The sequence below is a fragment of the Lynx canadensis genome, chromosome C1 (assembly GCF_007474595.2).
Source record: "Lynx canadensis isolate LIC74 chromosome C1, mLynCan4.pri.v2, whole genome shotgun sequence".
In the NCBI taxonomy this organism is placed as follows: domain Eukaryota; kingdom Metazoa; phylum Chordata; class Mammalia; order Carnivora; family Felidae; genus Lynx; species Lynx canadensis.
In genome coordinates this window covers 14,168,793-14,192,524 of record NC_044310.1, presented here as the reverse complement: position 1 = coordinate 14,192,524, position 23,732 = coordinate 14,168,793, and the positions used below count along the sequence as shown (strand labels likewise).

Here is a 23,732-nt window from a genome sequence, read left to right as displayed (position 1 = left end):
TTAAGTATAGGCACATAGTCGTGCAACCTATCTCCAGAACTTTTCCACTTGCAAATCTGAAACTCCGGATCCATTAAACAGCCGTCTAGTTCCCCTTCCCCCAGCCCCTGGCCACCATTCTGCTTTCTGTCTCTATAATTTGGACTACTCTAGGTACCTCACATTAGTGAAATCATGCAGTATTTGTCTTTCTGTGACTGGCTTATTTCACTTAGCATAATGGCCTCAAGGTTCATCCATGTTGTAATATGTCAGGATTTCCTTCCTTTTTGAAGGCCGAGTAATATTCCATGGGATCGATTCCTTTCTTACTGTTGTTCGTCCATTCATCCATTGACGGACTCTTGGGTTACATGCACCTTTTATTTAGCTGCTGTGAACGTGGGTGTGCAGATGTCTCTGACACCTTGCTTTCATTTCTTTTGAGTGGAAAATACCCAAAGGTGGTATCGTGGATTATTTTACTGTTATAATTTGAAGGTGGGGCATTGAAGGTCCCCACCGTATCTCCCCTCGCCCACCGGACCAGGAGAAGTCCCTGGGGCCCTTTGGGGCCGTTTGAGAACCAGTGGATCGTGTGGATCATTACAAGCTTTGCCTCCCCACCCCCACCTCCTTCCTCGGCAAATGTGCCTCACGTTATATTCTAGTTACTCCCAAGCAGAGACCACCATTCGTTCGACAAATGTTCGTAAGTGCCTACCGTGCTTACGTAAGGGCAGGAAGAGCTAGACACTGAGCCGTAAGTGTAAACCAGAAAATGATCTAGTAGGTCAGACGGTGATTCGTGCTGTGGACTAAGTGCAGGCGCCAGGTAAAGAGGATTGGGATGGAAGGCAGGGACAGGGTGGTCTCACCGAACCGTGAGATTTGAACAGAGACAGGAGGGAGGCGAGAGAGCTGGCCGTGCGTTTGTCTGCAGGGACAGCATTCCGGGCAGAGGGAACAGGCAAGTGCAAAGGCCTTGAGATGAGAGCGTGCCTGGTGGGCTCCAGGAGCGGCAAGGAGGATGGTGTGGCCGGAGCAGAGCTAGTGACGGGAGAGGGGGCGGAGGGCAGAGAGGCCAGGGGCCGGGTTGCATATGGACCAGGCACCACTGGAAGAACTGTTGAGCATGGAAAGGGGATTAGTAGAGGTTTGGAGCAGAGAAGGGACATGAGCTGACTTCAGGGGGAGACGGAGCTCAACTGGCCACTGCGTGGTGGACAGCCAGGGGGGAGAGCAGACGGAGCAGGAAACCGGTGGGGAGACTCCCGCTGGGATCCACCTGAGATGATCTCGGGTTGTACCAGGGTGCTAGTCGGGGAGGAATGGGGCGACCACAACGTGGACGAGATGTCATACAACCTGAGTATCTACCCCAGGGGCACGCTGTCACCCTACTCCACCACCTACTATCCTCCAGGCTGCTGAGGTGAGATGGGATAGGAACTTTCCCTCTGGGCCAACGTCTCTTTTTTCTTCTGGTCTATAGTGGAATTGTCTGAAACCCTCTGGGTTCTTCTGTTGCCATGGAGACCTCCTGAGATGCTACATTTGCCACTGGCTTCCCATGTAAGTTCCAGATAGAGGTATAGAATGAATGGGTTTCTCTCCTAAAATGCTGGAGGGGATTGGGAGGTGGGGAATGAACTGGAACTGTCTAGAATCCTCCCTTCTAGGATGATCCCAAGAGTGTGGGGGGGGGGGGGTATGGGTGTGTGAGGGCATGAGCTCAGAACTACCATCTTTAGAGTTTCTGGCCTAAGAACGGTGCTGTGGCTCTATTTGTTGTGAAGAATTTCTTCGGTCACATGCTTTTCTTCCTCCTTGGCTTCAACACAGTTCATTCCCCAGCCCTCCCGTAATATTGTAGTTATCCCACTAGTGATGCTTATTTTATTGTACTTCAGTCTCATTCATAAAAAACTCAACTGTAACCAGTTAACCAGAAAAAGAAGGAAAGAGAGAGAAAGAGAACACTTTCCCCGCCCTCTCCACACACATACATTCACATCAAATTTGACCTTGGCGTTCACTGGCTGCTCCAAGGGGGGAGAAAAGTCCATAATGGGCTGGCTTGTAAGAAAAACACAAGAAATCCATCCTTGCATGTGATCTTCTAAAGAAAGGCTCAGGTCATGGAGTTTTAAGGGTGATTTAAATTTTTTTTTTTTCAACGTTTATTTATTTTTGGGACAGAGAGAGACAGAGCATGAACGGGGGAGGGGCAGAGAGAGAGGGAGACACAGCATCGGAAACAGGCTCCAGGCTCCGAGCCATCAGCCCAGAGCCCGACGCGGGGCTCGAACCCACGGACCGCGAGATCGTGGCCTGGCTGAAGTCGGACGCTCAACCGACTGCACCACCCAGGCGCCCCTTAAGGGTGATTTAAAGGACGTCCAAGGATAATATTGATCACACTGGTTTTCTCCTCGGTGCTGACTTTGGAAGTTTTCATCCCCCCCAAGGAGAAATCCCGCTGTGGTGTTTATGGCGTTAGTTAACGATTATCGGTTGAGTGCCTACTGTGGGTGCATGCAGAGCCGAGGACAGATGTGGAGTGGCTCTCTGCCCTCACTACTGACAAAAATGGCTCAACCAGTTTTTGGTTTTGGTTTTGGTTTTTGTCGGTGGTAGGTAATGTAGCTGGCTAGATAAAACTCATAATCACAGACCATCATGACAAGGCCCGCTCTGGCACGCCTGTGCGTCCTGGGCCTGGGCTGTGCAGGCTAGCCACGGCTGAGTGTTCACCCCGTTCATTCTCACTATGTATATGTTCTTTCCCTGCCTGTTGGTCAAGTGCAGGTCAAGTGCAGGCCTTTCTCGGAGTTCTTGGTATCTCCACAGTACCTGGATTAGAAGCTACTCTGTCCATCGGTGACCTCCAAGGCCGTGGGTGCTGCTGGACCAGCTGTGTGCACACTAGGTGGCCCCAGGGCATGGAGTCACCACTGGCCCCGACCAGCAAGGTCTTTTTCTCACTGCAGGAATCCAGCTCTCCCTCTCGAAATCGGTTTAGCTTCTCAGACATACTTGGGCATCTCAGCTCAACTTGGACCGGATCCTGATGCTAAATCAGACCAAGGGGGAGAGTCCCCTGTGAGGACCAGTATACACAGTTCAAGGGTACATCTCCCAGCCCCACCACACTCCCTCAGTGAGCTGGGGAGCTGCCACCACACTCCCTCAGCTGGATAGTTGGGGGGCCCAACCCATGCAAGTGGACAATCCGTAGGGTTGGGACCAGGGGCTCCTCCATCACAACAAACTGGGTAGGTGGGTCACACTACCCCCTGTCCATCTTGTTGATTACAAGACCTGTTTATTGGTCAACGGAATGGGACTTAACTGGGACCTCAGCCCCGTGGGCTTGGTGGGCCACATGAGACCAGGGCTTTCTGAGATAAAGCACTCCTTTTCTGGGGCAAGAGCAACGTTGTTTTTAATTAAAAAATTTTTCGGGGGGCACCTGGGTGGCTCAGTTGGTGAAGCCTCTGACCTCGGCTCAGGTCATGATCTCACCGCGTGTGAGTTCGATCCCTGCATCGGGCTCTGTCTTGACAGCTCAGAGCCTGGAGCCTGCTTTGGATTTTGTCTCTCTCTCTCTCAATCTCTCTCTCTCTCTCTCTCTCTCTGCCTCTGCCTCTCCTCCACTCACACTCTCTCTGGCTCTCAAAAAAATGAATAAATGTAATAAATGTTAAAAAAAAAATTTGCTTTTCTTTTCAGGGCTCCTGAGTGGCTCTGTTGGTTAAGCATCTAACTCTTGATTTCAGCTCAGGTTAAGATCTCACGGTCGTGAGATCGAGCCCCACATCGGGCTCAGTGCGAAATCCGCTTGGAATTTTCTCTCTCCCTCTCTCTCTGCCCCTCCCCAACTTGCATACACACTCTCTCTCAGAATAAATAAATAAACTTAAAAATACAAAAATTGTTTTCTTTATGAAAGCATCAATATGCTCAGGACAGAAAATGTCAAAAATACAGAAAAATAGAACAGAACCCAATAAGTTCTAGTCCCACAACCCTGCCACCAAGAGATAGTGACGTGGTAGCAAGGAGCCTGACGTGGGGCTCGATCTCATGAAAGGCAAGAGCAGAAAACAAGAGCTGGACGCTTAACTGACTGAGCCACCCAGGCGCCCCTCCTAGTGATCTTTTTGTTCTGTGAAACTGTTTTAAAAAACATACCTGGAAGGTCGCGGGGGGTGGCTCAGTCGGTTAAGCAGCCAACTTTGGCTCGAGTCGTGATCTCATGATTCATGGGTTCAAGCCCTGCATCAGGCAGGCTCTGTGCTGACAGCTCGGAGCCTGGAGCCTGCTTCGGATTCTGGGTCTCCCTGTCTCTCTGCCCCTCCCCTGCTCGTGCTCGCTTGCTCTCTCTGTGTCTCTTCAAAAATTTTTAAAAAACAAAAAACACACCTGGAATCATTTTGTATATCCAGTGATATACTGTTAACCACCTCTTTGGAAAATAAAATCCATCATTTGTAGCATCAGCCAATTTCTGTAGTAGAAATACTCCCACTGTGGCCCATCTTAGGCTGCCAGTGTCCTGTTGAAGCAGCTCTCCCCAGCCAGTATGAATGAGCCTGTGTCAGCAACCCATGTTATAAGTTAAAATCACGTCCTGGGGTGCCTGGGTGGCTCAGTCGGTTGAGCGTCCGACTTCGGCTCGGGTCATGATCTCGTGGTTTGTGAGCTCGAGCCCCGCGTCGGGCTCTGTGCTGACAGCTCGGAGCCTGGAGCCTGCTTCGGATTCTGGGTCTCCCTCTCTCTCTGACCCTAACCCGCTCGCATTCTGTCTCTGTCTCTCTCAGAAATAAATAAACGTTAAAAAAATAGAAAATAAAAATAAATAGAATCATGTCCTTTTTTTGGATCATAAAATCAACACATTACTGAAAATTCACAAAACATAATTAATAAAGAAAAACACTTAAGATGATCCAGAATCCAAGAGCCCCCTGCTTCGATTAGAGACACCCACCGTTGCCATCCTGATAGGAGTCCTAACAGTCTCCACTCTCTGGACAGATACATGTACTAGATATGCATTTCTTCAGAATGCAAAAGCAACACATATGTATGGCAGAAAAGCCTCAGCTATCTCACCTTTCATGGAGAATTTGAGAGACTATTTCTCCAGCCATTTTGTCTCTTCTGCATTTTTTAACATAGTTGGACTCACAGCTTGAGTCTCGTAGTTTGTAGGCATGGTGAAGGCACTTTGCCATGCCCCGTAGGAAGGGCATCTCCAGGAGAAGGACGTTATCCCTGATAATTCCTTAAAAAGGATTAAAGAGGTGGGGCGCCTGAGTGGCTCAGTCCGTTAAGCGTCCAACTCTTGATTTCAGCTCAGGGCATGATCTCATGGTTCGTGAGTTCGAGCCCCACCTTGGGCTCTGTGCTGACAGTGCAGAGCCTGCTTGAGATTCTCTCTCCCCTCTCTCTCTGCCTCTGCCCCGCTCACTCTCTCGGCTCTCTCTCCCCCAAAATAAATAAATAAATAAACTTAAATTTTTTTTAAGGATTAAAGAGGCAGAAAATCATACTCTGGTTCTTTGGCATGGAAAATGGCCAGTAGGAGGAAGCGTGGATTATCTGAGGTTGTGGGGAACCCTCGGTAATTCCAGATGCTTGCTTGGCCCCCTGTCCCATCTCCCCTGCTCATCTGATGCTCCAGCAAAGTATAAGAACAGGAGCACCTCTGGGGAGAGAATTAGCAGGAAAATACGGCTCTTGCTTAAGCCTAAAAGCTAGTTCATTCATTCATTCATTCCTGCAACAGACATTTTCTGAGCACTCCCTCCGTGGCCGGTATGTGCTCAGGGCACAAGGTACAGCTATGAAGGAGATCTGGTGCCTGCCAGCTACTTCCAGGCTAATCGTGGAGCTGGGCGCTGCGACCACATCTCAAGTTAGGAGAAGTCAGAACAGGGATGTTAAATGAGACAACAAATGCACGAGCCCAGGGGAAATGCCAGGGCTGTGCTCAGTGATGGCCGCTGCCTGCCGTCCAGCAGAGAAAAGTATCCCAGGTAGGGGAACCTACTGGGGCGAAGGCCCAGAGGACAAAGCATTAGCTAACCGATGCCTCTTTCTCTCTCCTCCTCCTCCAGATCCCACACCCTATGGACCCACAGGCTGGTTTTTCTGGTTTGCTCCCCCCAGGGCAATTTGCATATTTCTCTAAGAACCTTCCGGAAGCTGAGCAGCCTGTTTCCAGACTTGGAGAGAGGAGAGGCCAGGGGAAGCCAGCAACTGTTTTCTGAAATCTGGGTACGTGTTATTTAAGGTTTCTTTTTCCTCAAACCCTCACCATTATTTAAAATTGTCTTATTGTAAATATGAGTTTACTTACTGTCTGTCTCCTTCCCTGGAATATGCCTCCATGATGGAGGGCCGTTGTCTGTCTGTCTTAGTCTCCGCTGTTCCCATAGCGTGTAGGATGACGCCTTCCACGTAATAGGTGCTGATATGTATTTATTACATTAATTGCTTCTTGATCTTTTGGCCAAGATCAAACGTATATTTATTAAATGAACTAGTTCTGGGTGCCTGGGTGGCTCATTCGGTTAAGCATCCGACTCTTGATTTCAGCTCAGGTCATGATCTCACGGTTCATGGGTTCGAGCCCTGTATCAGGCTCTGCACTGACATTGCGGAGTCTGCTTGGGATTCTCTCTCTCTCCCTCTGTCTCTGCCATTCTCTCTCTCTCTCTCTCTCTCTCTCTCTCTCAAAAGTAAATAAATAAAAGAATGAACTAGTTAATTTGGGGTAAGGTGAACATTTGCTTTTAATTTACTTGGAACTTAAGGTTTTTGCCACGCTATAGAGACATCCCGCTGCTTTTTAAAAAGTTCTTTATCTTAAAATAATTATAATCTCACAGGCAAAATATTAGTACCAAGACATCCACCCGTACCCTAACTCAGCTCCCCGCCCCCACGGCCACTGCCTTCACAATGAAGTCTGACCCAGCATCTTTTTGGTTCTTCAAAAGCATCTTCCCTCTGGGGGCGCCTGGGTGGCTCAGTCGGTAAGCATCCAACTTCAGCTCAGGTCATGATCTCGCGGTTCATGAGTTCGAGCCCCTCATCGGGCTCTGTGCAGACAGCTCAGAGCCTGGAGCCTGCTTCTGTCTCTGTGTCTCCCTCTCTCTCTGCTGCTCCCCCACTCACACTCCGTCTCTCTCTCTCTCTCTCAAAAAATAAATAAACATTAAAAGAAAAAAAAATTTAAAAGCATCTTCTCTCTTGTACCTCTGGGCCTTGACACGTGCTGTCCCCTGTGCCCAGAACATGCTCTTGCTGTCAACCTCACCCCTGTCTGACCGCTACCTTCTCTCGGAAGCCGGTTCTGGGTGGCAGGCCCCTGTTTGTATCCCTCCACCCGTGTTGCCCTTACGTCTATCCTGCTGGCTTGTCATCGTCTTTTTACTCGTCTGTCTCTACCACCGCACGGCTTCCTCTACGGAATACCCTCTCCTATCCACCCACCCGGCTGTCGCCCTTGCTTCCTGCAGGCCTCCGCTAGAGCGGTCCCTTTCAACTGCACACCGTCGTCACCCCCTCCTGCCACATCACTTCCCATCCCCCTCATCCGAATGCTTCTTCCCCGATGATCCCTTCATGGATCCGACCGTCAGACCTGACTGTGACTCTGGTTCTGCCACTTACCAGCCACATGATCTTGGGCAAGTTACTTAGATTATTATTATATATTGCTGGATTGCTGCCTGTGTCCCACCAGAACGCCAGCAGGGAATTTGTCAGTTTGTCACCTGATCTGTCCCAAGGCCCAGACCAGGGTGTCACACATCACGTTCCCTTCTTCATTCACCCAGCACATATTTATCGAATGCCTGCAATATTCCACAGCCTGTTCCGAGAGCTAGAAGCATGGCAGTAAAAAAGAAACAAAAAACAAAACAACCAGGGGCCTCCCTCAAGCTTATGTTCTATTGGTATACATGGGTAAATAAATAATTTGCATGTATATTATTTAAGATGGGAGTAAGTATAAAACTAGAACAGGGTGCTAGGGTAGAAGGGCAGGAGTACTTGAGCCTGAGAGGTCAGGGAGGGCCTCTCAGAGGAGGTGACATTCAGGCTGAGGCAGAATGATGCGAAGGTCAGAGGAAGAGTGTCCCAGGCAGGGGAACGGCAGGTGTAAAGGCCTGGAGGGGGGACCAGCTTGCATATTTGCAAGCACATCGATGGCCAGCCAGTGTGGCTGTAGTGTAGTGAGCAGGCCGGGTTGGGGGGCGTGAGATGAGTCCAGGGCCAGGCAAGGGCCATCCTAAGGGGATGAGTGTGCGTCCTGGTGTGAGGGGATGCCTTTGGAGGCTTTAAAGCAGGCGAGTGACATGATTGGTATATATGACAAAAGGGCCACTCCAGCTGCTGTGTAGAGAAGGGATTATAGGACATCAAGAGTGTATCTTGTTGAATGAATGAGGCAGTTTGACCTGATCTGAGCTTTTTTGTGCCCCAAGCTCATCCCCTCTCCCCTGTGGGTAGAGACAGGCCAGCTCGTGCTTCTCTGACTGGAAGGCTATTTATTCTTGAACTGAGAACTAACATGGGGCCCTCCAAGTACCAGCCCGATAAAATACCATCCTGGGCTCTTCTGGGTGAGAGGCACAATTACCACGGCCTCTGAATGGAGTGGATCAAATCACCAAGCCTGCCACATCATGGCTGGGTGCTGCCCCTACCCCTTCGTTTGTGACTTGTCCCCTTTGTCCACCACCACGGTCTGGGCTGATCCTGTGAGCCAGGGAGATCTGCTGCGAACCTCAAACTTGGGTTTCTGGAGCAACCATTGGAGGCCAGTCTTGCTGGGTGACACTGGCCACGGTCTTAACCTCTCTGGGCCTCGGTTCCTTCATCTGAAACAAGGGAAGAAGGATCCCTGTGCATATGTAGAGGAAAGAACCCAGGGTTTGGAGCCGGAAGTCTGGTGTGACTTTCATTACTTAGTTACTGTGTAATTTTGGGAAAAGCCCTTGGCCTCTCTGAGCCTGTTTCTCAGCTACAGGAGGGAATCCTAATAGCTCATGTCCTTCTTAACCGTACGTAGTAGTTGTGAGATTTAAGTGCATTGTAAAGTGCTTTGCAAATTGTTATGTTTCTACCCAAGTTGACTTGTTGCTTCAGGGTTACTTTGAAAAACTAACGAAATATTTAGTTTCACAGACTTTAATATTTAATATTGCACGGACTTTTAATAACTCCTCTGTAGAAGTAATATTTTGAGGATAAAATTGTTTTTTAAGTTTATTTATTTATTTTGAGAGAGAGCGCGCGCACACAAATGGGGAAGGGGCAGAGAAAGAGGGAGAGAGAGAGCAGAGCCCGAGGTGGGTCTTGAACTTACGAACCGCGAGATCATGACCTGAGCCGAAGTCGGACACTTAACCGACTAAGCCACTCAGGCACCCCTGAGGATAAACGTTTTTATTGCTCAGCTGGAGAAGAATGCATTTATGGGCCAAAGGCAGTGCTGAGTGTGGGTATTAGACTTGATATCTCTTGGCAGTTGTGATGAGTATTTAAACAGAGGTAGTGGCCAAGAGCTCTGGCTTTGGGCTCCAGTCTGCAATTTACTGGCTGGGTGACCCGGACTCATTTACTTCTCCTCTGAGCCTGGACATTATGGTGATGCCTGGGCTCATAGAGTTAGCCAAGACTGAACATGTTAACGTTGCAGCCCCAGGGCCTGGCCCCCAGCAACAGGCACGTAATGTTAGCTCTTGCCGTTATCTATACACCTTGCTGTGTGCCAGGCACCATGCTGAGCATTTCAGTGATTTCTTTGTTGACTTTTTTAATGCATTTATTTTCTTAACAGACATCTATGTGGCACGGGCCCTTTGGCAGGCTTTGTGCTAAGTGCTTTACAAATACTAACCTACATGGCTATGTCATTTACTGCTAACCCAGTTCCTCCAGGCAGATAATGTTATAGTCCCATCGGCAGGTGAAGAAATGTGAGTGCAGAGAGGTTGAGCTGCCCAGGGCTCCATATCTATCAGATGGAGGTGCTTGGATTCGTGCCCAGGTTTGTCTGGTTCTGAGCGTGTATTCATATCCACAGTGCCCTGTGGTCGAGGCGGGTTCCCTTCCTGGTATCCGCTCCCAGGACCCCTCCTGCCCCTTGAATGCCTGGCTTGGCTTGGTTTGTTCCCTCCCCTGCCTTCTCTGCTTCCCCTTCTGCCCCTGGGAAGGAAGGAAAGAATAAAAGGAGGGGAGAAAGGAGACCTCTTCCCCTCCCTTCTTTCCTTCCTTTCATTAAAGCATAACATACACAGAGTGCACAGATCTTAAGCATACAGCTTGATAAGTTTTTAAACGTATTTATACACATGTAATCAGCACTGGGTGATAGAGAAGATTTCCATCACCCAGAAGCCTCACTGTGCCCCTTCTGAGCCAATACTTATGGCTTGCCATGGGCAACCTCTCTTCTGTCTTCTTTTACCTTAGACTGGGAAGGTATGGAATGAACTCAGTTCCGCAGATAAGTGTATCTGTTTATCATTGTGTCTGTGAGGCTCACTCCTATTGTTGTGGTTAGCCAGGCTTCATTCTTTTTCATTGTTTTGTAATATTCCATGCTACAAATACAGCAAAGTTACCCATTCCGCTGTGGACAAACATGTGGCTTGCTTCCAGCTTGCAACTATTATGAATGAAGCTTCTATGAGCATTCATGTACATGCCCCGTGGTGGACAAAAGCCCTCATTTCTCAGGAGTAGAATTGCTGGGGTATAGAATTGCATATAAAACACGTTTAGCTTTAATGATAAAGTCAAGCCAGTTTCCGGAAGGTTGTACCATGAATACTCTCATCAGCCGTGTGTCCAAGTTCCGTGTGTCCCTTATGCTCACCAACACTTCGGATTGTCAGGCTTTTAATTTTGGCCATTCTGATGAGTAAGTAGCAGTATCTTGGGGTTTTAATTTTATTTCTCTGATGACTAATGGTGTTGAACACCTCTTCGTGTGCTTATTGGCCATTGGATATCTTTTTATGAAGTGCCTGTTCAAGTCTTTTGCCAGTTTTTAAATTTGCCTCATTTCTATTTCACCATGACTTATAAGAATCGTTTATATACTATGGATACAAATCCTTTGTTGATACACATACTGAAAATATCTTCCCCCAGTCCATGGTGTGTGTTTTCACTCTCTCGAAGATGATGAAGGCCTATTTATCAGTCTTTTCTTTCAAGATTGGTAGTTATTGTGTCCATTTAAGTAACTTTGGCCTAACCCCTCAGCCCCGTTTGCGTTTTTCACTGAGATTTTTTTTTTTTCCCTGCAGGGCTGGAAATGGCCACGTGCAACAGTTCAAGTGAGGGGCTGCCTCCGGTGGCCGAGCCAGCCGTGGAGGGGGAGCCTCATCTGCCCGTGGGCCGGGAGCTGGCTGAGGCCAACCGCTTTGCCTATGCCGCCCTCTGTGGCATCTCCCTGTCCCAGCTATTTCCAGAACCTGAGCAAAGGTGAGTGCCTTTGTCCTTACAGAGGGAATGTCATGCTTCCTTGGGGAGGCAGTTACTGACAGCCAAGCCACCTGCCGGGTATTACTGGCAAAGAGGAGAAAGTCATTGCCCTTGCCTTGAAGGAGCTCACAGTCTAGAGGATTAGATAGCCTTCCTTCAGTACTCACTCATTCATACCTTCACCAGGCATTTTCTGGGCACCTACTTTGTGCCAGCCATGATTTGGAGTACATGGAAGGAATACGCAGATAAGATGGACAAGGCCGATGCTGTCCCTGCCCATAAACGGGACACAGCCTAATGGAGAAGAGATACTTATTCATGCATGCAGCATGCCTTCGTTGAGCACCTACTCTGTGCTGGGTGTCGTGCTAGGCCCTGTGGAGAAAACAGGCAAGGCCTGGCTCCTATCCTCTAGGGGCTTATGATCTGGGATGGGGGAAGGCACCCAAATAACTGACTACCATTACACTAGACAGATGGGGTAAGTGCCCGGATGAGTTCAAACCAGGTGTCATAGGAACAAAAGATTGATGGGTTTAATGACAACATTAGTATCTGTTGTTGCTGGTATCTAGGACAGACGTGTTTCAATCACACATTTGGAGTCAGAATAGCAGAGCTGTGAAAAGCCTCCAAGCCTTTGAGGGTTCTTGGGGAAGAGAGTTTAGAGGCAAGACGAGGGGGCGTAGGGAGGCAGACGGAGTGGTCCAGGGCCTGGAGCCTGCTTTGGATTCTGTGTCTCCCCAGGGCTGTGACCAGGGGGTAGGCGTGGGGGGCGGGGCGCACAGGTAAGACTTTCCTTGGGGAGAATGGAGTTGACTCAGGGACAGGTTGGATGCTGTGGATGGGGCAGGGGAGGAGCTGTCTATGGCCCCAAAGTTCAAGGTGGAGGGTGGGGCTAGACGGACAGAAATACCATCACCAAGAGGGGAAGCGACAGATGAGGGCAGGAAATGACAGGAGATTTTTTTGCATCTGCAGTATTTTCAGGACTTCCTCCCCAAAGGTCCCCCGTGAGTAAACTTCCCCATGCTTTAGGTCTTAGCTGGGTTTTTATTATTTTTTGTTTGTTTTTTATCTTCATCCATCCCGCTGAATACTTGAGCACAGCCCTCTACTTGGGGGGCACCTCCGGGACCCTCCCCACACCCTAGACCAGGGTGTTTCTCCAGCCACATGTTCAGCGACCCAGCCCTGCGACCACCACACTCTTCCCATACCCATCACCCCTCCAGTTTGGGCTCTTGGAGGGAGGGGGCTGCCTGGTTCACCTGTAAGTCCCCAGAGCCTCCCGTACAGGTTGGTGTAGCCGACAAGCCAGTACACAGTGGGGAGAACTTTGTGTACTTTGTTCACATCAGCAGATGTTCATGGGGCGCCCGGGTGGCTCAGTCAGTTAAGCATCCAGCTTTGGCTTAGATCGTGATCTCTCAGTTCGTGAGTTCGAGCCCTGTATCGGGCTCTGTGCTGACAGCTCGGAGCCTGGAGCCTGCTTCGGATTCTGTGTCTCCTCTCTCCGCCCCTCTCCTGCTCGTGCTCTGTCTCTTTCTCTCTCAAAAATAAATAAACACTTAAAAAAAAAAGTTAGGGGCGTGTAGGTGGTTCAGTCGACTGAGCGTCCGACTCCAGCTCAGGTCATGATCTCATGGTTCATGGGCTCAAGCCCCACATCGGGCTCTGTGCTGACAGCTCAGAGCCTGGAGCCTGCTTCCGATTCTGTCTCCTTCTCTCTCTGCCCCTCCCCTGCTCATACTCTGTCTCTCTCTCTCTCTCAAAAATGAATAAACATTAAAAAAAATTTTAATAAAAAGATAAAATAATGTTTAAAAATTTTTTTAAATTAAAAAAATTTTTAATTAAAAAGACATTTGTTTTAAAATTTTTACAAACCCCACAAATGTTCATGAGCCTGCACTGTGTGCCAGGCCTGTGCTGGGCACCACCTAGGATGGCACATGGAGAAGTGAGTTATCATCCTGTGTGCCCCCAGCCCCCCAAACACACACACATCCAGGTACCACTTTAAGCACACATGCTCTTGCCTGGCCAGAAGCACTTGCCCTGGGGTATTTCCTTTCTGAAAGTTTACGATCCAGTCGTCGGTTCATTCCACGAGATCTCTGTTTTCTTAGGCCTAAAACACATTTTAAAAATGACTGCAGTCATTTTACAACCCAGATATACTTGTTGATTTCAGTAATCTTTTTCCTTTTAAGTTTACTTATTTATTTTGAGTGAGAGAGAGAGAGAGAGAGCACCCAAGCAGGTGAGGGGCAGACAGAAGGAGAGACAGAATCTCAGGCAGGCTCTGAGCCATCAGCACAGAGCCCCGCTCGGGGCTTGAGCTCAGGAATCATGAGATCGTGACTTGAGCCGAGATCAAAAGTCAGGTGCCCAACCAACTGAGCCACCCGAGGTGCCCCAGTTTCAGTAATCTTTAGAAAACCACTCTGGATTTTTTTGTCACGTGGGACATAAAAGCAAGCCTTTTTAATGTATTTATTATCTGAGCCATAAACATCACAGATAATATTCCCTAAAATTAACTCTGTTTATTAAGCGTGGAGAAATTAATGGGGTAGAGTAGGGGACCACAAACGTTTTCTGTAGAGGGCCAGGTATTTTAGGCTTGCGAGCCACGTAGCTGCTGTGGCCGTCACTCAATTTTGCTGCCATAGCCTGGTAGGAGCCAGGAACAACATGTAAAGGATCAGTGTGGCTGTGTTCCAATAAAACTTCATTTACACGAGCAGGGCCAGCTTTGGGCCACGTGGGTAGTTTGCCGGCCCCTGGTGCTGGAGCTTTGGACTCATCGTGAGAAACGCTGGATTCCTGTTGAGGCTTTGTCTCGATATGGCATTGAACCTCTGCAGCCCTCGTGCTCCATCCGTGGGGAAGGGGGGGAGGGGGTGGCGCAGGATGCAAGGGGACGTTTGATGCACCTGCCCAGCCAGTGCCCAGAGCTTGGTGAGTGCCCGGGAATATAATCCCTGGAGAGGGGCAGTCTCTGCGGTGGTTAAACACGGCCCCTGGTGTCATGGAGATGGGGGTTTGAACCCTAGAGCTGTCATGTCACCTCTCTGGGTCTAGGTTTCCTGATCTCTGGACTGGAGTAAAAATAACACGTCCGTCCCTGGTAGGGGTATGGCGAGAAGTAAATGAGTCGGTGTGTAGAAGGTGCTTACCTAGCGCAGGGACTGACAGATAGTTGCTCTGTGATTGTCTTTTGTGATCACGGTTGCTGCTGATATCACACATTTCGATAAACCAACAACCACATTAGAAGCGATTACCAAAACCCCGCTGATCTAAACCCTGTTTGTTGATTAATCAATGGCTGTGCTGCCGCTTTACGACCATATTTATTCATTTGTTCCTTTAAAGAAACACACGCATAGCGCTTTATACGGGCCAGCTATTGTTCTGAGCACAAGGCCAAATGTTAACTTACTTAATCCGGTCGGCCACCCTGTGAAATGGGTTTCATCATTATCGCCACCATTCTATAGACCAAGAAACTGAGGCACACGGAGGTTGAGTAACTGGTCCAAGATGACACAGCCAGTGACAGAGCTGAGATTTGAACCAGAGGCTGTGCTCTCTACGCCTCCACTCTTATTAGGAGATGCTTGTCTACATCCAAGACTTTCTTGTTGGACACAGGGCCAGGCCCTGCTTAGTTTACTCCGAAGGAATGTTTAGTTCACTACGCCGTTTCCTGCCTCCGTACACACCCATGTAACCACCCCCGGGGTTATCCCAGTAGATTGCAGTGGGGTAAATTGTAATTGTAGTAGCAATAGCTAGCATTTATTGAAGGGTTATCAGGTGCCAGGCCCTATTACGATGTCACTTAATCTTTCTATCCAATCTCTGAGGCACATCCGCATTTTATAGCAGAGGAAAATGAAGCTAAGAGAAGTGAAGTAAGGACATGAACCCAGCCGCTGAGGGAGCCAGGACTCCCCGGGCACCGGACTTCAGAGCCTGACTCTGAAACCTATTCTCTGCTGCCTCCCTTGGCCACGTTATAACCAAAGCAGTGAGGCCAGCTGACATGACTTGAGGATCTCCTACATGCCAGGCCCTGCTCTGGATGCTTCGTATGTATCATCTCATTGAGTCCTCAAACAGCTTAATGAAGTTGGTCTCAGGGCGCCTGGATGGCTCAGTCGGTTGAGCGTCCAACTTCGGCTCAAGTTATGATCTCTCAGTCCGTGAGTTCAAGCCCCACGTCAGGCTCCGTGCTGACAGCTCAGAGCCTGGAGCCTGCTTTGGATTCTGGGTCTCCCTCTCTCTCTGCCCCTCCCCCACACACTCTCTTTCTCTCTCTCTCTCTCTCTCTCTCACACACACACACACACACACACACACACACAAAATAAATAAACATTAAACACATTTGAAGTTGTCTCTTAAACCCATTTGCAGAGAGGGAAACTGGGGCAAGAGGAGGTCAGTTTACTTGGCACGGTGCCACATTACCCAGATGTCCCTTCGGGAATGGCCTCCTCCCGCCACTGCTGAGACAGGGCTGCCCGCACGGCCGGGGCTGCCTCGGCTGAGGAGAGCCGTCTTGCCCACGCTTCTGCCCCCTTCCTGGGCAGCCCTCTTCCAGTGATGGCCTGATGGGGCGGGCGTGGAAAGGCCCCACTGGGGGCAGCCCTGAAGGGTCTCCTATCTGCCTGCAGGGTTGGCTGAGGCTTCTGTTGAGGCTGCACTGCAGCTCGGCCTGGCGGCCAGTCTTGCTTCCTGGAGACTGAACCATAACACTGTCAGGCCAGGGTTGTAGCTGGCCCGCAGCGACCTCTCCACTGGGCTTGGGCACTGGCGGCTCTAGGGAGGGGGTGGGTGGGCTGCCTGGGATCCATGGGGGCCCCCCCGACGTTGCCCACGCCACCAGGGAGCTCAATTTGTTTTGGGGAGACCTGATTCCACCCCGGCCCCGTTAGAACCCAGGGTGCAGAAGCCAGCATGAGGAGCCCCAGGGTAGTGTGGTCGAGGCAGGCTGGGACGTGGGTTTGCAGAGAGACTTGGCCTCTAGGCCTCAGCCTTTTTTTTCTGGACTGGTGGACTCACCTCCTAATTGACCCCCTGCTCCGGGGGCCCCCATCCCCCCACCTAGTTCACCACAGTCACTGAGAAGAACGTTGGTGGCTTTGAAGCAAAGCCTGATGTGGACTCTGTCCCAGTCTCCCAAATGCTGTGTGCTTCCCACAGCTCAGAGGTCCCTTTCCTCCTGGGGTCCTCCAGGGGTCCATCACCTGCCCAGGGACTCCTGTGGGACTAAAGCAAACGACGGCCATGGGCACCGTGGGGGGAAAGACCCTTCCTGTGCGCTTACCTGCTCCTGCAGTGGCCGACTTCTTTCCTGAAAGCATGTCCTCAGTGATTTCCGACAGCAGCAAATCAAATCACCTGTAGGATGCCTTTTCTAGCAGCTTCTAGCAGCTGCCCCTCACCTCTGCAGGTGGGTCTGGGCACCGCCTCTCTGGACACATGGGGCTCCATTCCTGCCTCTGGCCTGGCCTGTGGCAGGGCACGAGGGTGTGTGAGTCACGTACGTGTCTGTGAGCTTCTCCCCTGAGGCGGGGGTGCCTTGTTCCTCTGATTCCTCAATCCCCCGGCACGGGCCGGGCGCGGGGCACCGGTCAGTAACTGCTCATTACCCTCCTTCCTGTGGCTCATCCGCTGCTTTGGTGAAAGTTCTGGTGGGAGAAGCAGCTAAGATCCACATCACCTGAAATTAAGTTTCTGGCTCTCTGTCTCCTTCCGTGGGTCACGGTCACCGTGGTTTTTGTACAAGCTGGCTGTTCACGCCCATGAACGCATCTCACCCGAACTTCCCAGTGGCCTCATGAGACGTGTTCTGGGAGCCCTGGGATCTAAGCCATGTCTGTCTTACAGCTCCTTCTGCACAGAGTTTGTGGCGGGCCTGGTGAAGTGGCTGGAGTTGCCTGGAGCCGTCTTGCCAACCATGACCGCTTTTGCCAACGGCCTGGGAGGCGAAGGAGCAGACGTGTTTGCTGCCATTTTATTGAAGGACCCCATCTTGAAGGACGACCCATTGGTGATCATTCAGGTACACCCACCACCCGGGCAGTGCAGCTGGCTGCTGGGGAAAGAACAAATGGTTTCCTTTCAGAGTCAGCCTAGAAATCGCTGCTAGTGGGGTGGGGTCATTGAAAGCTAAAACAGTTCGTCATAATATCACAGGATGATGATCAGAGCTAATAGTAAGTTACCGTTACTGAATATTTACCATGGCTTTAATTTAATACTTAAACAGTGTTTATTATGTGCTAGCACCTTACAAATATTAGCCCATTTAATTCTCCAAGCCACTTTATGAGTTAGATTGAGTGATCATCCCCATTTTATAAATGGGAAAACTGAGGCACCGAGAGGTTAAGTAACTTGTTCAGGGTCATGCGGCTTGACAGGTGGCTCAGCCGGGACTTGAACCTTGGCAGTCTGACCCCAGAGTCCGGGCTCCTGAGTGCTAAGCTGTGGTGCCTCTTTTTGGAAGCAGGAGCTCTGCTCTGTGCCCTTGGGTATGTCACTCAACCTGCTCAGGGTGCAGTTACAGCAGGCAGCTTATGACGCGGGCTGTTGTCGAATCAGTGGGTTTCCCTCCTTGAAAGTCTTACCCATTTCTTTCTTTATTTTCCGACCTGTGTGGCTGGCTCACCACTAGAACACAGGGCAGAGATACTTTGTCGGTCTCGTTCCCCCACTTGGTAAAAGTCAGTAAGTGCTGTTCAAACAAGCAGGCTAGTTACATATCGAACGTATTGCTAATTCCTGTCCCCTTTTCCCCCAGGACCTTCTGAGCTTCTCCCTCCAGGATGGTGAGTTGATTTTCTAAGTTCTGTATATTTGGGGTGCTCATCTCCACCCTTGGCCAGGAAAGCCAGTGACAGGTGTTGCGACCTGTGGACCTACCCCCCCACCCCCTCCATGGTCTTTTGGTGCAGGGAAGGAAAGGGACCCTTGTGTAATGGGGGAGCCAGTAAGCACTTCGTTTGTGCCAGACATTGTGGGTGCTCGATAGTTATTTCTCAAGGCCCCATAGTTTTACCTCCTAAGTAGCTCTTGGGTCTGGTTCCTTCGCTGTCTCCACCTGCCATCCCAGCCCCAGCCACCATTGCCCCTTCCTGGCATCCTCACTGGTCTTCCTGCCTCCATTCCAGTCAGCACTTTGTTCTCACGCTGCAACTCAGTGATCTTTCCAGATGCACGTGGGACCACGCGCGGCTCCCTCTGCCCTCGGGAGCGTGGCCCCCGGCCTACCCCGCCTCATCTCTCAGCACACCTGTCCCCCCTCTCCACAGCGGCCTCCCCAAGCGCCTGTGCCTCCTGCACCGTGGACTTTGCACATGCCCTTGCCTGCTCCTCTTATCCAGTTACTCCTACCTTGCCCTCAACCCTCCACTCAGGCATCTGTTCCCTGGGGAAGCCTCTGCCCCCACCCCCTCACCCCCACCCCCCGTCTGGGATGCTCCTCCCGGCACCACGTGGCCACAGCTGCAGTTGAATGGTTACGTGATTCTTTGCAGACTTCTCCTCCGGACCATAAGTGCCAGGCAGGCAGAACCACATCTGGTTTCCTTCACCACGTGTTTCTAGCACCTAACATAGCACCTGGAACATAGTACATGCTCAGTAGCTATCTGTTGAATGAATTAATGAGATAGATCTTACTGCCCCGTTTTGTGGATGAGGAAGTCGGCTCAGAGAGGTTAAGTGATTTACCCAAAGCCGCACAGCAAGCGGCAGTGTGGGATTCTACCTGCTTTCTTTCCTGGGGCTGTCATGACAAATTACCGTAAACTGGGCAGCTTGAAGCTGCAGAAATGTATTCTCGCACAGCTCTGGAGGCCCGAATTCTGAAAGCGAGGTGTCAAGCAGGGTCTTGTTCCCTCTGAAGGCTGTTGGGGAGACTCCTTCTTGCCTCTTTCAGATTCTGCTAGCTCCCGGTTTCCTCCGCCTGTGGCCGTATCTCTCTGGTCTCTGCCTTCATTGTCCCGTGGCTTCCTCCTCCCTTTGCTCTCCTCTCCTCGCCTCCTGTAAGGACGTTGTACAGGGTGTCCTCATCTGGAGATCTTTAACGTAATTATATCTGCAAAGATCCTTTTTCCAAATAAGGTCACGTCCCCAGGTGTCAGGGCGTGGATGTATCTTTTGGGGTCACCATTCAACCCCCTGCAGCACCCCAGGGTGCTCTCCATCAAACGCCTGGGCTGCCTCGTGAGCAGCCCCCTGCCCCCGTAGCTCCGCATCAGAGTCTCCCCACCACCTCCTCTCTGCCCGGGCTCCCCTGTTACTGTGTGTGCGGCTTCTTCTGTTCCCTGAGCTGGCGAGGGGTTTTGGCACAAAGACCTCCGATGTTTATTCTGACGGCAAGCAGGGAGGAGGAACAGAGAATGACCGGTGAAATCCCAACAACCTCCAGACCATCACATGGGGCAAAATTTTACTGGAAAAATTACAGAAAATTACATTAAAAAGGTACCTAGGGAAAGTGGCACCAACTTCCCATTGGAGCCCTGGCTCGTGGGGAGTGGGAGGAGGAAGAAGAGGGTGGGAGGAGGAAGAAGAATGGAATCACGAGAACAGCATGTGCAGGAACACGGGAGGAAAGAGCACACGGGAGAAGGTCACTGGGGGCAGGAGCCCAGCGGGCAGGGCTTTGAGCCACCTTGGCGGCTGAGCTGGGGAAGACGGCAGGGTGCATTTCCCCTGGGCAGACTTTAGGAGGCGTCCCCACCGGCCAGGCGTGAGGAAACGTGGCCTCAGCGAGGGCAGCCGAGATTCTGGGGTGAAGGGCTGCCCCAGGAGTCATTCTGATGGAGAGACAGCAGAATGGCTGATGGACCAGACAGAGGGAATGCAGGAGAGCGACCAGGAGTGACGTCTCGTCTCTGGAATTCTGGTTGCCCGATGCCGGTTGCCTGCGTGTTCGGATCCAGCTGGGGAATCCTGGTGTGTGTCTTAAGTGACGCTTTCAGGCACAGTGGCGGTCAGGGACCCTAAGAGAGTAGGGAGCCTCCACAAGCCCGACGCGACAGGTCACAGAAGCTGCTTTCTCACACACGCTTGCAACTAAAGCTTTGTTCAGCGCGAGGTCCGTGGGGATGGCAGAGCACAGAGGTCACCCTACCTTGGGGCTTCTTATTAGGAGACGAATACATTTTTCTTTCGTATTTTTTTTAAAAAAGAAAGAGCCTTAAGTCCCTGCTCTTCACAGTGTGGTCCGTGGACCAGCAGCGTCAGCATCCGGGAACGTTGGTGGAAGGCCACCCTCGGGCACCACCCGGGCCTACTGAACCAGAATCTGTGCGTTGACAGGATCCCAGGGGGTTCCTTTATAGTCTGAGAAGTGCAGCTCTAAGGCTCAAAACCCAAAGTATATTTTTTGGTCCTCCTGTATCCAGACAAAATATTTTCACTCCATATCTCAGAGCTGAATGGGGCCCCAAGGGTGATTTGCTGAGTCCCTGGTCTCGGACACGTGTGGCATTAAGTAATACTCCTCTGTTTGCTGGCGAGGCTTGCCCCAGGAAGTGGGACAAGTGGTCTGAGAACGTTGCTCAGTCATATCACTGCTTTTGGGGTTTTGGTTTGTTTGTTTTTTTTTTTTTTTAACAGAAGTAAGGGAGGGATAATAATGTCTGATTCTCCTGGATGCTCGCAGAGGAAAGGATTTGAGTTTGCACGGAGGTCTGAGACCCAAGTGGCTGGAGAGCACAGACACTCTCACGTTATAATCCTGTAATGACTAAGCCACCAGCCGAGCATTCACTGAGTGTCTACTGTTGCTGAGGGCTGTGCAGCACCCCTCCCCCCCGGGTGGGGGGGGGGTGGGGCATGGTTGAGGCTGTTGCTTCCATTTTGTAGGTCTGAGACACATGGTCAAGGTCATCTTGGATGAGCCTCTCACTTTTCCAAGTGGAGAGATTAAGGCCCAGAGAGGGGAAGAGGCTTTCCCAGGGACGCACAGCGCCAGAGGCAGACTAGGAGTCAGACCCAGGTCTCTGGCCTCCCGGACCAGCACTTTGTCCCACTGCCTTACTACTGGGTGGGAGTAGTAAGTGAGTCCTGTGTTTGCCTCAGTTTCTCCCTTACCTGGAGAGCCGTGTTCATCCCACCGCGCTTCCTGCCCCCCACCTGCAAACCACAAACCCTCCCGAGCACCCTCGAGCAGTTAGAACACAACTTACCCCTTCTGCTATGGGTGACCTTGGCCACAAGGTTTTGTTCTTGCAGAACAGTTGGGGTGGGTTTAAAACTGCGTGTCTTATGTCACCACCCGGTACGTCCCAGGGGTGTTCTCTGAGCTGCATTGAGCCCAGCACTGCCTTTTAGATTCTATTGACAGTAAGCACCACTTGGCACCTGGCCCTTTTCACACATTGTTGCGTTTCACCCTCACAGCCACCTTTACTGCAGGCACCCCGCCCACTTTACAGAGGACCAAACCTCAGCTCAGAGTAACTGAGTAACTGGCCTAAGCTGGTGAGTGACAGAGCTCGACTTTCTAAAACGAGTACTGCTAACCAAAACCTTAGCAGATTTTACCCCCAAGGGTTGGGATATCCAGAGGCGTCCCCACGGAATGTCATAGAACCCCGTATCTGAATAACACGAGTCCCCGATCACATCAGGGGGCCTTTGGCTTATCTGATGGCCTCACCAAGTGCCTGCAGACATGAACAAGAGTAGCTTCAGCAACACACTGGGACCCAGTGGGGGCAGGTGCTGGGGTTCCAAAGGTCTACAGAGGTCAGAGGTGGGACCCTGAAACCATCCAGACCGCCATCTCATCATATAGATGGGGAAATGAGGCCCAGAGGTGGGACTGGCTTGCCAATAGTTGTCATGGCTAACTCTTTATCCATATTAATGAAGAACCAGGGACCAAGAAGTGGGGGCATTTCGGGAGTCAGCCTGCCTGGGTGTTAAAATTCAGGTTGTACTTTGGCAAGTAACTGAACGTCTCTGTGCCTCGGTTTCCTAAGGTGTCAAATGAGAATAAGAGTAGTCTTTACAAGGTGGTGGTAAGGATTCAGTGAGAAACACATGCCAAGTGCTGTGAACAGGGCTGGCCATGAGTGCCGCTCACATGTGGTGGGGGTTAGAGGTAAATGGCAAAGCCCTGGAAATCAGGAAAGCTGGATACTTACCCTGTCCCTGAGACGCCCTCGTTGTGTGACCTTGATCAAGCCACTTATCCTCTCTGAACTGCAATATCAAATAAAAATAAGGGGCAACAGCCAGATGCTCCTTAAAAACAACAAACAAACAAACAAACAAAAACTGTCTTTGGTTCTAAGAGCACAGTTAGGGATCTTGGAAGGAGAAGATCAGGGTCATTGTTGGCCCATTTTTTTTAGGTACTTACTTCCCCCATAAACTCCACGAGGGCAGGGCCCTGGTCTGGCTTGTTCACCATTGCATCCCAACATCTGCCATACTGATGGGCACGTAGTAGGCATAATTAGATGGATAGATGGAAGGATGGATGGATAGAAGGATGGACAGAAGAATGGATGGATGGATGGATGGATGGATGGATGGATGGATGGGAGGAAGAACAAGTGGACAGGTGGACAGAAGGGTGAATGGATGAATCAATGAATGGATAAATGGAAGGATGGATGGATGGATGGATGGATGGATGGATAGGTGGATGGATGGCCTTCCTTTAGAGAATGAGCTTGGATATTAGCAAGGTGGTTTGTCTGAACTTGAGGGTTAAACCATCTTCTTCTACAGAGATTAATACAATAGGAAGAAGCTTTCTGTGCCCCTAGGTTTCTCTCTGGGTGTGAGGTGGGGTGATTAGTCATGGAATCAGCCCAGAAATTCAGTATGAAAGATGGCATTTCTCAGAACTTCCTGGAAGTTTGACCTTTACCGACAGTACTGGGATCTTTGTCACCAGACGGTGCCATCTTGGCAGCTGGGTGGACTTGTGTGTGCGCTAATCATGTTCTCTTCATCCACTAACAACCCACCACACTCTTTCCCCACACAACTGAAAAAAATGAGTCTTCTCTATGTGAAGGTTCAACTGAATCCAAACTGATAGCTCTCAGCCAGGTTCCTCAAGCTCAGCACTATTGGCATTTGGGACTGGATCATTCTTTGTTCTGGGGTCGTCCATGCACTGTAGGACGTTGAGCAGCGTCCCTGGCCTCCACTCACTAGATGCCAGTAGCCCTTCC

At 50.5% G+C, this 23,732-nt stretch overlaps 1 protein-coding gene across 16 annotated transcripts in view; it reads left to right on the top strand.

Annotated features, from left to right (window-relative positions):
• TMCO4 (transmembrane and coiled-coil domains 4) overlaps positions 1-23,732 on the top strand; it is a 93,261-nt gene that overhangs the window by 3,386 nt on the left and 66,143 nt on the right. For 11 of the 16 annotated variants that reach the window (XR_003970926.1, XR_003970925.1, XM_030325913.1 and 8 more), the window contains exons 1-5: positions 223-1,554; positions 6,108-6,267; positions 11,322-11,499; positions 17,410-17,584; positions 18,326-18,353. Coding sequence is in view for 14 of the 16 variants with exons in the window: in XM_030325913.1 (XP_030181773.1) it covers positions 11,330-11,499; positions 17,410-17,584; positions 18,326-18,353 (373 nt within the window). In the remaining 2 variants the exon portion in view is untranslated. Of the gene's footprint in view, positions 1-222; positions 1,555-6,107; positions 6,268-11,321; positions 11,500-17,409; positions 17,585-18,325; positions 18,354-23,732 lie in introns of those variants that run through there. The other 5 variants (XM_032594204.1, XM_030325908.1, XM_030325911.1 and 2 more) reach the window with 4 other exon arrangements.